Raw genomic sequence first — 17,335 nt, forward strand, 5'->3', positions numbered from 1 at the left:
TCCCTCCTAGGTTAGGGAAGGGGAATTTGTAAATTAGTCCGCTTTTTAGCTATAGCCTCATTGGTCATATTATTTTCCTATATATGAACTCAATATATATTATACAAAAATATACCAAGAGGCTCCAATTTCTAATCTTTCATCCTTCCTAAAGATTTTCTTTCCCGTTCTTCACCTTTCTTCCTCTTAAGCTACACATCATTCATTTGTTCAAGCCTAGGACAAAATTTTCAACGCTGGTAAGAGAAGGAGCTCAAAGGAAAGGTACAGGCAGAAGAGAGTACACATATCCTCTTGAAAGGGAAGGGAAGTGAAGTGAAAGTCGCTCAAGCGTGTCCGACTCTTTGCGACCCCATGGATTATACAGTCCATGGAATTCTTCAGGCCAGAATATGGAGTGGGTAGCCTTTCCCTTCTCCAGGGGATCTTCCCAACCCAGGGATCGAACCCAGGTCTCCTGCATTGCAGGCGAATTCTTTATCAGCTGAGCCACAGGGGAAGCCGATAAAGCACATATTCTCTTGGCACTACCAAATCTGGTGCCTTCCACAAATTTACCTCTGAGGATCCCTGTCAACATTACGAAAATGAGGGTCTAAACTAGAAAGATATGTTCACACTCTCTTTGAAAACAACCACTTTGTGAAATAAATGTATCATTTGACTTACTATAATCACGAATTCTATTATTAGATTTAGAAAGCCAGTTTTGGATTTCCTTGAAAAGGATCTGGCAAAACCTGAGGCAGGGAGAAATATTCTGAAGGTGCCTGTTACTACAAGCTAATATTTCAGAAGAGACACTTATAGAAACTAATAAGAAAATACACCTCTATTTACAAGGAACTAATTGTTCTCTGATCACTTCAGATGCTAGCTTTGTTTTCTTAATTGAACTTGAAGGTGTTCAGGTTATCTTGAAGAGGCCTCTGTTATGCTATTGATAAATTACATTGATTCAGCAGATCTGACTGCATGGAAGGAGTTCACCTTCTCCCTCTCTGTCCCATGTATCTCCCTCCCTTCCAAGCACTGTGTGCTCTGGCAAAAAGAGCTATTAGATTATCAAATTCTCAAAAACGTGATTCTAATATAATAGTTCCTTGGTATCCTCCCAAAGCACCTAGCACATTGCTAAGTCTGTAGAGTATTCTTAACATGTCTTATAAGTCAGGAACTTACATGTATGTACTGAGGGAAAGAAAATCTATTTCTTAAAAAAAAAAAAAAAAAAAGCCTTGACCTACTTGAAAGCGATGATGTTAGGGTGCTTCAACTTCCTCAAATGCTTGATATCCGTCTCATTCTGTTCTCTCACTTTCTTGATGGCCACCTCCTCCGCTCGGAACTTGCCCAAGAAGACAGCTCCCTGGGCTCCACTACCCAGCCACTGCAGCTCTGAGATCTCCTCAAATGGCACTTCCCAAGTATCTAGGCACACAAGTGAGAAACAAGCATAAAGAGAGCCTGGAATCTGCTCAGGGGCCATTCTACAAGGCCACTCTGCAGGGACCAATTTCACCATCACCCAGAATGACCTCAACTTTTGTCTCTCACCTGGTAACTTGCTAAAAGATGGAACTTTTCTATGGGTCTTGATATCATAGAGATATTCACATGTATTAGTTTGTATAGATTTTAACCAGTGAAATCCTGCAGATGGGAAATCTCCAATATAATCGCCTCCAAACAAAACATATCCTGACACTCCCACAGCCCCACCTCCTCACTTGAAGCTTGCATGTTCAGTCAGTTCACCTATCTGTCTCTACGTCATTATCCCTACCTTATTACCCATTACAAGTGTTGCTTTATTCCTTTCTGAATTTCTAGTGCAGGTGCTCAATTAATCCTTGTTGAATGCATTTTCAGTGATACTCTCCTGAGGACCTAATGATGTATAACAATTAAATTAGTATTTACCTTTTATTTAGTACTTACTATATGCCAGACACTAGCAGAGTGTTTTAGGTCTGTCGTATGTTTAATTCTTAGAACAATCATACAAGTCTGGCCATATTATGGTTACTTAAATATGAGAAAACTAAGGCAAAGGGTAACCAGGCCTTAAACAACTGAAAGTCAAAATTGGTAAGTGGAAGAACAGGGCCAAGGACCTTGGAACTGGTTTGAGTCCAGGGACAGTGTTTTTTTTGCTATACCACGTTCCTTCCCATGAAGTAATTGAAAGAGAGGGTCATTTATTAGTCTTGATAAATTTACACATATAGATGCACTACTTGCCAGTTTCTCTTAAAGTTTAATTTCTGTTTGCACCAAAAATGTAACAGGGGTCATTTCTAAGTGGTGGCACTATTGATTCATGTTATGTCATTTATCCTTTTCTGTATTAAAAAATTTAAACTATAAGCCTATATTACTTTTATTTTATCGAAGTATAGTGGATTTACAATACTGTAACTTTCAGCATATATTACTTTTATAGTGAATAAAATACTATTTAAAATAGATCAAAAATTCAATCAATATGTGCTTTAATTTCATGAAACTTGAAGAGAAGACTATAATCCATTGATTATCCTTTCTGCCAGTGCATTATCGCTGCACTGGACAGAAATGAACATCAAAGAGCTAGGAGCCCCGTGAAGTGAGGAGAAGATGATGACAATGCTAAAGGTTATGAGAGATTCTTGTCAGGTCACCAATCACTTAAAGGCTACAGTTTGCAGAACACTGAATTTAGTAGTGTTGAATCAGCTTTAAAGATAATCTGGTCTTGAAAGCAAATCAACTCACTACCTATGTTGATGAAGCAAAAGGAGAAAGAGTGGAAGGGAACTACATTTCTCTCTTTTCTAGTTTTATCTACTTCGAGAGAAAAGAGATTCCATAGATTCTTAATAAAATGTGTTTTCTTGTTACAATGGTTAAAACATGACCTTCCAAATATAATAATACATAGTGCATAAAAAACTACAGTGAGGGAGATTAATAGCATGGGCATTTGTCCCATTCTTCTGGTATGACCAGCATTAAAGGTTTCTGCTCTACTGAAACTGAATAGATGCTCTACAAAAACAAACCTCTCTAAAACACAAATAGCTCACAAATATGAAATCACCAAAGGAACAAACAAACAATACCAAGTAAAATTTGGGTGGGAACAGTAAGTTACAGTCTTGACTGCTTTGAGTTACCTCTATGGCATCTAAGAGTTTTCATCCTCATAGGCTTACTTGTGTGGCACACATGGGACCCAGGTATACTGAAAAGAGCTACTCATTAGTGGTCCAGCGAAGAACTGAACACAGAGCCATTCTGACCATCCTGGGGGCTCAGTACTAGCACTGGATTTTGAGCAAGAGCATAATTGGGCAATATTTTTCCAAATAACTCCATACAAATTCAGGTTACTCTAATTTTTAATACATAATTACTAAAATTAGACAATCTTTAGCTGTTTTTCTCTATTTACTCAATCTTTATTTACTGTTTGAGTACTAGAAAACATTAGAAAATTCTAGAAAGAAACAGAAAAGCATATATTTTATCTGAAATTCCAACCCATATTCTGTTTTCATCTTATTTTAGTCTTTGTTTATATGCATATTAGAGAAGGAAATGGCAACCCACTCCAGTACTCTTGCCTGGAAAATCCAATGGACAGAGGAGCCCTGTAGGCTACAGTCCATGGGGTCGCAGAGAGTCAGACACGTCTGAGTGACTTCCATTCCGTTCTGTATATGCATATAGCTATGAAAGAGTGTATGTGATGTACAGTTTTTTCTGTTTTTTCATGTATTATGTATTCCCCATATATTTACAGTTTTTATTTATAAGATTAACAGCTGTTTACTGTATCCTCTTATCTTTGATAGTACTTAAGTATCTCTATTTTTTTGTTTGCTAATTTAAATTTGATACTTCTCTTTCTTTATTATTATTCCTCAAATTCAATCCTTAAAGAGTATAATTTCCTGGTTCTTGGTGTACATTCCAAATTGCTATCCAAAAGGTTTTTGCTGACATTAGTAAAGCATGAGTCTCTTTTACTACAACTTTGCCAGCAATGACTGTTGCCAATTATTTTTTGGTGCTAAAATAGTGTTTTATAAGTGTGCATTATTTTAATTGCCAGTGAGAATGTTTTTTCCACATTTAATACATCTTCTTTGTATGAATTATCAAATTTACCCCTTGCCCATTTATTTACTTGGGTTTGCAGTTCTCATAAACTTGAAGGAGCTTTCTATTTGATACATATGAAGAGACTTCTTACAAAAGCATTTTTCTTTTAATTTCATGTTTTAAACAAAATACTTTTATAGTTGTCTGTAATTTGCTTTGTGATTTCTTCCACTGTCTAATCTATCTTCTAAGAGTGATCTATAGTTGATTTTTTAAGCTTAACCTTTGCATCTGAAGCTTAATTTGTTGCAGGATGTGAGAACTAATGCAAACTAATTTTTTAATATTGTTATTTAGTGATTTAAAAAATTTGTTAAATAATCCTTTCTTTTCACATCATTTTATAATGTTTATATTGTAACTTACTATATATTTTTATAAATAATTCCTATTTGATATTTTTATAAAATAAGAAATAAATGAATTATTAAAATACAAATGATAAGAGGGAGGAGCAGGATATGGGTAGGGGATTAAGTGGCACAAACTACTACGCATAAAGTAAATAAGCTACAAGGATATATTGTACAGCACAAGGAATATAGCCAATATTTTATAACAACTTTAAATAGAATAAATATATAAAATATTGAATCACTATGTTGTACACCTGAAACTAATATAATATTGTAAACTAACTATACTTCAATTATAAAATAAAAGAAATATAAATGATAAAAATATCTGGCACTCAAATATCAAAGGTTGAATTTATAATAAATACTAAAAATTTTCTTGACCAACAGTAGCTCATACCTGTGTTAATTCATCTATGCTCAACCAAATCTTAATCATCCATGGAAAAATAAAGGGGACAGCACTGGTAATTCAGGAACACAGAGTGTAAAGTAATACTTCAACCACCTTTCTGTCAATTGTTTCTACTAGAGCTGACTCCCAGAAGGAAAACTGATTCATGGCACTTTGTTCTCTCTGTCCAATTCCAATGTCCTGATCAATACCTAGTAGGGAGCCAAGGAATAGGAAAATGGCGGCAAAAAGAATGTCAGCAACAAGATTGTACAAACTGGGGGTCTGCATCACCAAGAAGCAAGATAGCTAACCTCGTTATGCTGGAAACTGGCTGGGCTCCCTCCAGGGCCAGTCCCAGACTTTCCACTGCTTTTATATCTGTCCCATTGGTACTCTTCCCCAGCTTTTATCTTCTCTCTGATTCATCACTATGACTACAATCTTAATTCCAATACCCATCATGATCCCTAGGGCTGAGAAAAAGCCACGAGCCCACTCACTTTAACATATAAGTTCTCCTTTGTTTATCTAGACAAGTCTATAACAATACTTGTTCTGAGACTGGGAACTATTTGGCATTAAAAGATTTCAATTCTACATACTACCTTACTTGCACTTAACCACCAATCTACTAAATGGGAGACGAAGATATCATTAAAACTTTTTTAATCGAGTGAAATTTCTTCATAATACCAAATGCAGGGACACATCTGTTATATGTACTACTAGCCTTTGGTTGACTGTAATCCAGGATTAAAGATTAGCTCCCTGATCCTGGAGCTGATAAGAAAAAAAATACACTTAGGCTGGTGAATCTTTGTACAACCCACAGCAACACCTGCTCACAGTAGGATATCCTGTCATCTGCTGAAGAACTGGGCAGCTGCTGCAACCTTATAAGTTTAAACTGACCAAGCATGTTTCTTATTTGTTCCTGAAATAAGCCTTTCTGAAGGTCACACAATCAATTAGAAGAAAAATTAAATACTAGGTTATATGCTGCTGCTGCTGCTAAGTCGCTTCAGTCATGTCCGAGTCTGTGCAACCCCATAGACGGCAGCCGACCAGGCTCCTCCGTCCCTGGGATTCTCCAGGCAAGAACACTGGAGTGGGTTGCCATTTCCTTCTCCAATGCATGACGTGTTGGAACTCTTTGTGACCCCATGGACTGTAGCTTACCAGGCTCCTCCATCTATGGGATTTTCCAGGAAAGAACACTGGAGTGGGTTGCCATTTCCTTCTCCCTACAAGGTTATATAACAATAAAAAAATTTTAAAGGCTTCTTTAAAAGACATAGGATGTGTCTGTTAGCCTTCTTTATGAGTCTGAACTTCAATGTTGCGTTTGGATCCTGAGATCTCCACATTTCCACCAAAATAATTATTAGACTGGACAAATTATGACCTTAAAAATCAAATGAGTTTATCATATAAGCAGATATCAGTAGGTTTTGTGTCTAAGCAGAGAAGAAGGAACTTCTGAAAAATAATAAATTAAGGGTGGTTATGTCTGGGCTGTGGGATGATAAGTGACTTTTATTTTCCTCTTTGGGTTTGTCTTTATTCCCAATTTTGGCAACACATTCCAGTATTCTTGCCTGGAGAATTCCATGGATAGAAGAGCCTGGTGGGCTACTGTCCATGGGGTCACAGAGAGTCGGATACAACTGAGCAACTAATACTTGTATGTATTTGTATTATTCCCAATTTTTAAAACAATAATACTGTTTTACATAGGAATCCCCAATCTCCATGTGACAAGGAACAGCTTTCTAATTTCCTTGAAACCTTAAGATCATAGAGGTAACAAGAGGGTAGAATGCATAAGGCAAGGAGCATGTATGAAAGAGAGAGAAAGACAGACACCATCTATGGACTGAGAAAGAATGCTATGGTTGACAAATCCTGGAATGCATATCAGGAATTGACAGATTTACAGGTAAACCCCAATCTACCTATGGAGAAGGGGTATAGATGAGGAGGCTGGTATCAATTTAAGAGAAAGCATTTCAGAGTCAATTTTTAAAAAATGTAGAGTTGATTTATAATGTTAATTCCTGCTGTATAGCAAAATGATTCAGTTTTATATGTGTGTGTGTGTATATATATATGGGACCCTAACCCTATATATATATACACACAATCTTTTTCATATTCTTTCCCATTATAGTTTATCCCAGGAAATTGAATACAGTTCCCTGTGCTATACAGTAGAACCTTGTTGCCATCCATTCTATTGATATATGTCGTAGTTTACATCTACTAACCCCACATTTCCAGTTCATCCCTTCCTACAACCCCCTCCTTGGCAACCACAGTCTGTTCTCTGTGTCTGTGAGTCTGTTTCTGTTTTGCAGATACGTTCATTTATGCCATATTTTAGATTCCACATAAAGGTGATATCGTATGGTATTTGTCTTTCTCTTTCTGACTTACTTCACTTAGCATGATAATCTCTACTTGCATCCATGCTGCTGCAAATGGCGTTTTGTTCTTTTTTATGACTGAGGAATACTGCATTGGCATTATTTCATTTTTGTAATGAGTGAATAGTATTCCACAGTATATATGTGCCACAGCTTTACCCATTATTCTGTTGATGGACACTTAGGTTGTTTCCGTGTCTTGGCTATTGTGAAAAGTGCTGCTATGAACACAGGGGTGCATGTATGTTTTTGAATTATAGTTTTGCCCAGGAGTAGAACTGCTGGGTTATACGGTAATTCTGTTTTTAGTTTCTTGAGGAATCTCCATACTATTTTCCATAGTGGCTGTACCAATATATATTCCCACCAACTGTGTAGGAGAGTTCCCTTTTCTCCACACCCTCTCTAGCATTTGTTATTTGTAGACTTAAATTTTTTTCATTTTTAATTGGAGGATAATTGCTTTATAATACTGTGTTGGTTTTTGCCATATATCAGCATGAATCAGCCACAAGTACACATATGTCCCCTCCCTCTTGGATCTCCCTCCCATCTCCCACCTCCCACCTCATCTCACCCATTTACGTTGTCACAGAGTACCAGATTTGAACTCCCTGTATCATACAGTAAATTTCAACTGGTTATCTAATTTTACATATGGTGATGTTTATGTTTCAATGCTATATTCATTGCAGCCTGGCTTATAACCACTGAAAATAGTAAACAAACTGTCAAATGAGAAGATTGCAGTGGAATTTACCAATGAATTTGGAAAAGTTTCAGGATACAAAATTAATATACAGAAATATGTTACATTTCTATACACTAACAATCAACAATCAGAGAAGGAAATAAAGAAAATAATTTGATGCAATTACAAATGCATCAAAACAAATAAAATATTAAGAATACATCTGAGGAGGTAAAAGACGTGTACTCTGAAAACAATAAAACATTGATGAAAGAAATTGAAGACAACACACACAGAGGGAAAGATATACCATGCTCACGAATTGGAAGAATTAATAATGTTAAAATGACCATACTACCCAAGGAAGTCTAGAGATTCAGTGCAATTCCTGTCAAAATATCCATGGATTCTTCATAGAACTAGAACAAATAATCCTAAAATTTGTAAGGAAACACAAAATATACCCAATATCCAAAACAATTTTGAGAAAGAAGAGCAAAGCTGGAGGTATCATGCTCCCTGATTTCTAACTGTAAGACAAAGCTATAGTAATCAAAGCAGTATAGTACTGGCACAGATATCAATGGGACAGCACAGAGAGCCCAGAAATGAAACAATACTTGTATGAGCAATTAGTCTACAAGAAAGGAGGCAAGAATATACAATGGAGGAAGAGACAGCCTCTTCAATAAACGGTGTTGGGAAAATTAGACAGCTACATGGATGAAAGACCTAAATGTAAGATCTATGAAACCATAAAAGTTCTGGAAGAAAACATTGGCAGTACATTCTTTCACATCAATCTTAGCAATATTTTTTTGAATATGTCTTCTCAGGCAAGAGCAACAAAAGCAAAAATAAGCAAATGGGACTGTATCAGACTAAAAAGCTTTTACACAGTGAAGGAAACAATAAAATGAAATGGCAGCCTGCTGAATGGGAGGCTATTCTGATAAGGGGTTAATATCCAAAATGTATAAAGAACTCAAAACAACATAAAAAAGAAAACCTGATTAAAAAATGGACAGAGGATAAATAGATAGCTGAATAGATATTTATCCAAAGAAGACATATAAATGGCCAACAGGCACATGAAAAGATGCTCAACATCACTAATCATCAAGGGTTGGCCAGGAGTAGAGAAAAGGGAGCCTTTGTGTACTGTCGATGGGAATGCAAATTGGTGCAGCCATTATGGAAAACAGTATGGAGATACCTCAAAAAACTAAAAATAGAACTATATATAGAATTACCATATGACCCAACAACTCTACTCCTGGATATTTATCTAAAGAAAACAAAAACACTCTTTAGAGACCTAAATGTAAGACCAGAGACTATAAAATTCCTAGAGGAATGCAATCCCATGCAGAACACTCTTTGGCATAAACTGCAGCAATATTTTTTTTTTGGACCCTAAAGGAAATAAAAGCAAAAATAAACAAGTGGGACCTAATTAAACCTACAAGCTTTCACAGAGCAAAGCCAAACCATTGACAAAACAAAAAGACAACCTACTGAATGGGAGAAAATATTTGCAAATATGCCTGTTAAAGGATTAACATCCATCATATACAAATAGTCCATACAACTTGACATATATATACATACGCACACACACATACACATACGACACAATGGAATACTACTCAGCCATAAAAAGAACAGAATTATGCCATATGCAGCAATATGGATGGACATGGAGGATGTTATGCTAAAGTGAAATATGTCAGATAGGGTAAGACAAATACTATATGATACACATATATTTTGGACTTTAAAAAATACAAAAAAACAAATGAATATAACTAAAAAGAGGCAGACTCACAGATACAGTGAACAAACCAGGGGCTACCAATGGAGAGAGAGGGAGGGGCGCTATAGGGGTGCAAGAGTAGGAGGTACGAACTTCTGGGTGTGAGACAGGCTCAAGGGTGTAATGTACAATATGGTGAATATGACCAACATTCTGTAATAACTGTAAATGGAAAGCATCCTTTAAAAATTGTATAAAAAATTAAAAAACAAACCCCTCAAATACCCCACTCTTTAGAAAAGATACATGCACCCTTACATTAACTGCAACATTATTTACAATATCCAAGATTTGGAAGCAATCAAAGTGTCCATGAGTAGATGAACCGATAAAAAAAGATGTGGTGTATATATATATAAACACACACACACACACACACACACACAACAGCATATTACTCAGCCATAACAAAGAATGAAATCTTGCCATCTGTGACAACATGGATAGACCTAGAAGGCCCCATGCCAAGTGAAATAAGTCAGATGGAGAAAGACAAATACTATATGATTTCACTTAAATGTGTGATCTAAAAAGCGAAACAAATGAACAAACACAGCAAAATAGAAACAGAGCCATGGATACAGAGAACAAACAGGTGGTTGTCACAGGGAAGGAAGAAGGGGGAGGGGAGTAATAGGTGAGGGAGATTAAGAGCTACGAACTTTTAGGGCAAAATAAATGAGTCATAGGCGTGAAATGTACAGTGTGGGGAATACAGTCAACAATCATGCAATCTCTCTGTGTGGTGACAGACAGTAGCTAGACCTGTCACGGTGATCATTCTGAAACACACGGTGCACGTGTGCTCAGCTATGTCTGACTCTTCGAGCCTGACTCTTCGACTCTGGACTGTAGCCAGCCAGATGCCTCTGTACATGGAATTTTCCACGCAAGAACACTGAAGTGGGTTGCCATGTGTCAAATCACTATGATGTGTAGCAGGAACTAATATAGTGCTCTAGGTCAGTTATACTTCAAAAAGAAACAAACTCACAGAAAGAGAGATCAGTTCTGTGGTTACCAGAGGTGGAGAGTGGGAGAGGGGGAATTGGATGAAGGCAGTCAAAAGGTTCAAACTTCCAGTTATAAGATCAAGGGGATGTAATGTACAACTTGATAAATATAATTAACAATGCTTATGTTACATTTGAATGTTGTTAAAAGAGTAAACCCTGAGTTCTCATCCAAAGGGAAAAACACAGAGGATAACTTAATTACAAGTACTAAATTGTACATGTTCACACAATTTAATATTAGGCAGACATTAAAAATGATGCTGAAAAGTATATTTCATGGTATGGGAAGGATTCACAATATGAAATAAAAAGGAGTTACAGAACAGTATGACTTTTTAAAAGCATACTTACACACAGATATATAGGCTAACATAATATATGTGCCAAAACACTTCGATTGGTTACTTCAGATTGGGGAATCATCGATTATTTTAACTTTTTTGGGTGAACTTACTTGCAGGTTCAAAATTTTCTCTATATATCTTACTTTTATTCTCAGGAAAAACTGTTTCAAGAATATAAATAAAGTTACAAGAATATAAATAAAGAACACTAGGGCCATGTGTTCTCTTTACTTCAAAAAGAGTAAGGCTTGAATTGGAATATATGAATATACATGTTATACAATGATGGGAGTTAAAATTTTACTTTTTAAAAAGCTGTGGGACCTAGAAATAATAATGTTTCTCAAGGATGGTTAGATATTTTGTTCTTTTCTCAAAACGTGAGTTTTCTGAGCTTGACTATAAAATTTAAAATATTCATTTTTGCTATTAACTAAGGCAGTCCTGCAATCTTTGGAGGCAATACCATGCCATTTCTGTCTGGTTTTGAATTAGTCCAGTGACCATCAAATTTTTGACTGTAAAAAACTGTTAATAAAAAATTTGGAATATGTGCCTACTATGTGATTTATTTACAAATTATATATCTGTGCAACTTTATTAAAATACTAAATATACATGTGAAAACATACATGAGAATAGAAATTTAAAATGCTGAGTTAAAAGGAACAGGAGCTCTAACATTTTCTTCCTCACAATGTCATGGATTGTCTTATATGTACTCTACTCCGGACATCACTGGATAACCACAAAAGATGGGCTTCAACCAAAAAAGACCAACTGTATGTCACTCTGCTCCATTCAGAAGGTCTACAGGAGACTGACCTAGTGTATTCTTCTGGCTCTAGGTCTTTAGTTTATCAAAGTTACTCAGTTAATGGTGGTGGGATGTTTACACAGGAAGTATCTTGCTTACCTTGCTGCTGCAATTTGTAATCAGTGGAATATGCCTTTCCAATGATATTCCATACAGGCCTTAAGCATCCAAATAGTCCTTCAAGAAACCCACCACTGCCGCTGCCCGACCTGCTGAACTGAATCTTGATGTCTTCAGTTCCACTTGTGCCCTCTCCATCCACAGTGTTGCTGTTCCCATGAGACATGGCCATCTCTGATTCATCTTGTTCCCTTAGCTGAAGAACGCTGTTCTCAAACTGGTCCCTGGAATCCTCACTTATGCTTGTCAACACTGTTGTGGTGATGGGGCTGTTCGTGCCTTCAGCTAGCTCAGTTTGCACCATGCCCTTTTCCTGCTGGTCCTTAAGAAGCTTGGGGGAAGCGTGGCTCCCCATAGGTGCGAGGTCATCTTGTAGTCCATTGAAGGTTTTGTTTTCACTCAAAGGCAAACGTGGAGAAGAGGAGCAGCTCAGGTGCTCCTGAGGGTTGGCCATCGTGCCATGAGTGTGCCCGAGGTCCTGAGATGACACTCAGAGGATCATTACAGTAGAGTTCTGATGTAAGAGGGGGCTTCAGAACCTGGGGAGAACAGGAGGAGGACGTGAGATCACCCTGTCTTTAGTCAGTCACATACTACACTTCTGATTATAACAGTAAAAACGCTGAAGCAAAGGGGATTGGTTAAACAGTGGTGTTGATCCACGTAATGGAATACTGTGCAGCAGTTAAAAATCATGTTGTAGAAGAGTACTTACTAACATGAGAAAATGTTCATGACATAGTAATATAAAAAATAGGTTAGAACAATATATACAACATAAGCCATTTAAAATTTTTATTATTTAAAAAGATACACAAACACATGTATAAGAAAAAAAGACTGGAAGGATACATCGAAAGAATTAATAGCTGTTAATTCTAGGTGGTTAGATTTGGGAGGGATTTATGTTGTGTTTTTCAAGATATTCTAAGCATTCTGTATCAATACACTTCTATAGGGTGAATGTCTTCCCCTCACTCCACTTACACGGTGAAACTCATTTGTGATGCTGCTTGGCTGGGGGGCCTTTGGGAGGTGATTAGGTCCTGACAGTGGAGCCTTTGTGAATGGAGTTACTGCCCTGTGAAAAAGACCCTAGAGAACTCCCTTGCTTCTGCTGCCACGAGAGAACATAGTGAGAAGACGGCTGTTTATGAAGCAGGAAGTGGGCCCTCACCAGACTATGGAACATGCAAGTGCCTCAGTCTTGGTTGTCTCAGCCCCCAAAACTGTCAGAAGTAAATGTCTGTTGTCTGAGCCATCTACTCTCCAGAATAAAAAACCAGTAATCTGATAAGTAGTATTTGCTAATTTCCCTGGTATAAATACTCCCACCAAGTCAGGTTTCAGGCTCGTAACAATAGCTTAACAACCTGCCTGCAGTTACTAAATATTTGACAACTGGCTCTTACAAACTGGTATACAAGCCAGCACCAGCAACATTATCTTTGTGATGGTGTCATTTTCATTTTAGAGAAGTAAGAAACTTCTAAGGCTACATACTAAGTAAGTGGTAGAGCAAGAATTACAATCTAAGAATTCAGATTCTCAGATTTCCTTCAATTCTTTATAACAAGGCACCTGTTATGATAACCCTTCATTCTGTTAGAGTACTTTACAGGTTAAAAAATGCTATTTCCTGTGACCTTGACCTAAACATCTGATTGCCTGTGTAAGGAAGCCAGAGCATGGAATCGTTACTCCTGTCTTTCCCAGAAGAACACTGAGGCTTAGAGAGAGGTATATGCTAAAGGTCATAGAGCCAGGACCTAATCCCAAACTCTACTGTACCATGTGGTCTCTGTAAGACATAGTTTCTTTCTTTCAAAGCTTATACACTACTTAAATTCAAAAGTTCAAAGTGTTAGTCACTCAGTCATGTCTGACTCTTTGTGACCCCATGGACTGTAGCCCGCCAGGCTCTTCTGTCCAGGCAAGAATACTGAAGTGGGTTGCCATTCCCTTTTCCAGGGGATCTTCCCAACCCAAGGATTGAATCTGGGTGTCCTGCATTGCAGGCAAATATTTTACCATCTGAACCACCAGGGAAGCCCCAACACAGTTAACTTAAATCCTACTGAGTCATGCATGTGTGCTAAGTTGCTTCAGTTGTATCTGACTCTTTGCGAACCCATGGACTGTAGACTCCAAGGTTCCTCAGTCCATGGGAGTCTCCAGGCAAGAACACTGGAGTGGGTTGCCATGCTCTCCTCCAAGGGATCTTCTGACCCAGGGATCAAACCCACATCTCTTAAGCCCCCTGCATTGGCAGGCAGGTTCTTTACCACTAGCACCACCTGGTAAGATGGCTTTCCTGGTGGCTCAGATGGTAAAGAATCTGCTTGCAATGCAGGAGACCTGGGTTTGATCCCTGTGTTGGGAAGATCCCCTGGAGAAGGGAATGGCTACCGACTCTAGTATTCTTGCCTGGAGAATTCCACGGATAGAGGAGCCTGGTGGGCTGTATATAGCTCATGGAATAACAAAGAGTTGGACTCAGCTAAGCAACTAATGCTACTTAAGGAGTTAATAATTACACCGAGGGAATTACCTCCTGCCCACTCTCACCCCCACGACATTCATGCCACATTCTGGTCTACAGGGAGTAAGAATGGGAACATGAGAAGGTAAGGAAGATGTGTTTGATATTGACAGAGGAAAGGAAGTTAAGAAAGAATAAGAGTGTGAGCAAAGGCAGAGAAAAAGCGACCAGGGCATGTGTGGGAGAGCTGGTCAGCCAGAAATAATGAAAAAGTCAGCTGATGTTGGACAGCGGTGTGCAATAAAAGCAACTCCTTCACATACGGCTCTGAAAGCTCATGAAATAATACAGACAATTCTTCCCTTTAAAGAAATCAGAGAGAGAACTTTAACAGGACAAAGTTAGGTTAAGTGAGACAACTTCCAGGGCGTGGAGAAATTTAAGGGCTGGGAAGCTACCTGGGAATATAAGGTTGGGGAAAAGAAAGAAAGAAAAAGAAAAGCTGGAGCCCTTCATTATAGAAACAGCTGTTTGCTGAGTTGACCCCCAGCCCCATGCTCCCCATTTCCTTCCTTTTGTGTTCCTCTCTAGGCTCTGACATTACTGATCCCTTCATTTTGCATTCTTGCTGATCTTCTGCCATGACCTTCAGCTGTCTTTTGCCTTTGGCCTCTCTGACCTTGCTCTGCTTGATATCTTTCAGGATCTCTGACTTCATGCTATCTGACCTGGCCACTGTCTGAGCAGTTGCTTCCAATCTGTCTTTGCCATTGGGATTCATGGTTATCCTTTACAGCATAGGGCATACATTATGCTGTTGGCTCACATCAGTTGATAACGCAAATACCCAAATGTATATGTGAATTTCAGCCAAACACCTATTTGTGCAAAGTGTTCTTTGAACTCAACTGCAGAATTTTATATTAACTCCTGGTAAATTTCCATTTTGTCCACTTCTATTCTGAGTTTCTTCTCCTTGATGACATCACACTGAAATTAGCTCATATACAAAAAGTTAGAAAGACATGAGTTTGTTTTGAATTGTAACCTCTTCTCAGTTCTTCTTTTTTTTTTTTTGGCCACAACTTGCACCTTGTGGGATCTCAATTCTCCAACCAGGACTGAACCTGGGCCACAGCACTGGAAGTGCCAAATCCCAACCACTAGACCACCAGAGAACTCCCATCTCTTCTGATTTCTAAGAGGTTAGTAGTGCACGTGAAGTGGACCTGCTCACACAGGCACTAGGAATGAGTCTAAAGAAGAGAACTTTAGCATGGTCATCACATACAGTTTGATATTTAGGAGGTCAAGAATAACAGGACCCTTAAGGAATATAGTCCAATCTACCTGTCTCACATACAAAATAAAATCCCAGAGAGACTGTTGACTTGCTCAATACAACTAATTAGTGGCAGAACTGGAATGAATCCTCTTTCCTTATCCTATGGTCTTCCCCTAGTCTGGTTATTTATTCAGACAAATAGAAACAAATAGTCATGATAGCATGATCACTGATGACAAAAGATGATAATGCAATGCTATTCTAGATGCACTAAAGCTACATCCGAAAAAGTACAAACATCCATTTAGAGGGGTGACCCTGCATGTGTCAACAGAGCAGTGAAGGGCACCCAGCTTTTGGTGATCCAGCTGCTCTGGGAGCAGGCAGAGACAATGGAAACCTCAAAATGTGTATAAAGACGTGCAGTCAGACAGGCTTTCCTCTGTTCACCAAGAAATCACATCCAATCGCAAGCAACAAAGGCAGAGAAACTGAGGAGCACAGAACAAAAGGAAAGAAATCATCACCATGACTATATTCAAATACGATCAGAGCTGACTCTACATGTAAGAGTGTAGGAGGATGAAAATATCTAAATTTTACCTGTGTTTGTATGTACACCCACACACTGCCACTGCACAGTGAAGGAGCTGGTGAGTGGAACCTAAGGGAGCAGAAGCAGCTCCACCATCTCTGCCTCTCTCTTTGTCCTCTCAGTTCCTCTCTCTCTGTCCAGACTGGGCTCGTGTACTCTCTTGGGAACTGACTGGATCTTTCAGTTCATGAGAAGTCAAAGCCAGAATTTATTAGAAGGGGATAGACACGAAACGAGGCAAGAATTTTAAACACTGAGAGTCAAGTGGAAAAAGATAAGGAAGAGCAGAGGTGCAAGATGGCAAGGTCAGCCTGTGCCCTTATCAGGACAAAGATCTACGGGCAAGGCTGCAGGGGGAGGTGGTGCTGCCTCTGCCCTTATACAAGGGCTCCTGAATCTGCAGGAGTACAAGGCAGCGCCTCCCTCTCTGCCCTTCAGGCACACTTCCTTGCCCTGTGAGCTTCTCAGCCTCAAAAGGAGGAAGTGGTTTGTGTAAAATTAGTAGGCAAGGGTTGGCGACAGGGGCAGCTGTGCATTTGCCAGGGCACTGCCAGTTTCTGGAAATTACCTTGACTTCATGCCAAGATGAATTTGGCACCGAGAAAAAGAGGAAAGGAAGAGGTCAGGTGGCCAAATGGTCCTTGAGTTCTTGTGTTTTTATTATATGATACAATTGTCTCCATGTTGCTAAAGAGGATAATTTTATAATAGATCCGATTTTGAGCTTTATAGCATAAATATAAGCAAATCAAAGATTTTGGAAAATTTTGCCCCACAAATGAATAAAATTCAACTGAATTCAACGAACTGACTAAAATTGAATAAAATTTGAAAGTAGGCA

The 17,335-nt window shown here is 38.3% G+C and overlaps 1 protein-coding gene across 4 annotated transcripts in view; it reads right to left on the reverse strand.

The window, feature by feature from the left end:
* MAP3K13 (mitogen-activated protein kinase kinase kinase 13) overlaps positions 1-17,335 on the reverse strand; it is a 161,752-nt gene that overhangs the window by 38,149 nt on the left and 106,268 nt on the right. For all 4 annotated transcript variants that reach the window (XM_027538971.1, XM_027538980.1, XM_027538988.1 and 1 more), the window contains 2 exons: positions 12,112-12,671; positions 1,248-1,431 (listed from right to left, as the gene is read on the reverse strand). In XM_027538971.1, coding sequence (XP_027394772.1) covers positions 1,248-1,431; positions 12,112-12,586 — 659 coding nt within the window. In that variant the 5' untranslated portion in view covers positions 12,587-12,671. The remainder of the gene's footprint in view (positions 1-1,247; positions 1,432-12,111; positions 12,672-17,335) is intronic.

This window comes from Bos indicus x Bos taurus, chromosome 1, assembly GCF_003369695.1.
Source record: "Bos indicus x Bos taurus breed Angus x Brahman F1 hybrid chromosome 1, Bos_hybrid_MaternalHap_v2.0, whole genome shotgun sequence".
Classification (NCBI taxonomy): domain Eukaryota; kingdom Metazoa; phylum Chordata; class Mammalia; order Artiodactyla; family Bovidae; genus Bos; species Bos indicus x Bos taurus.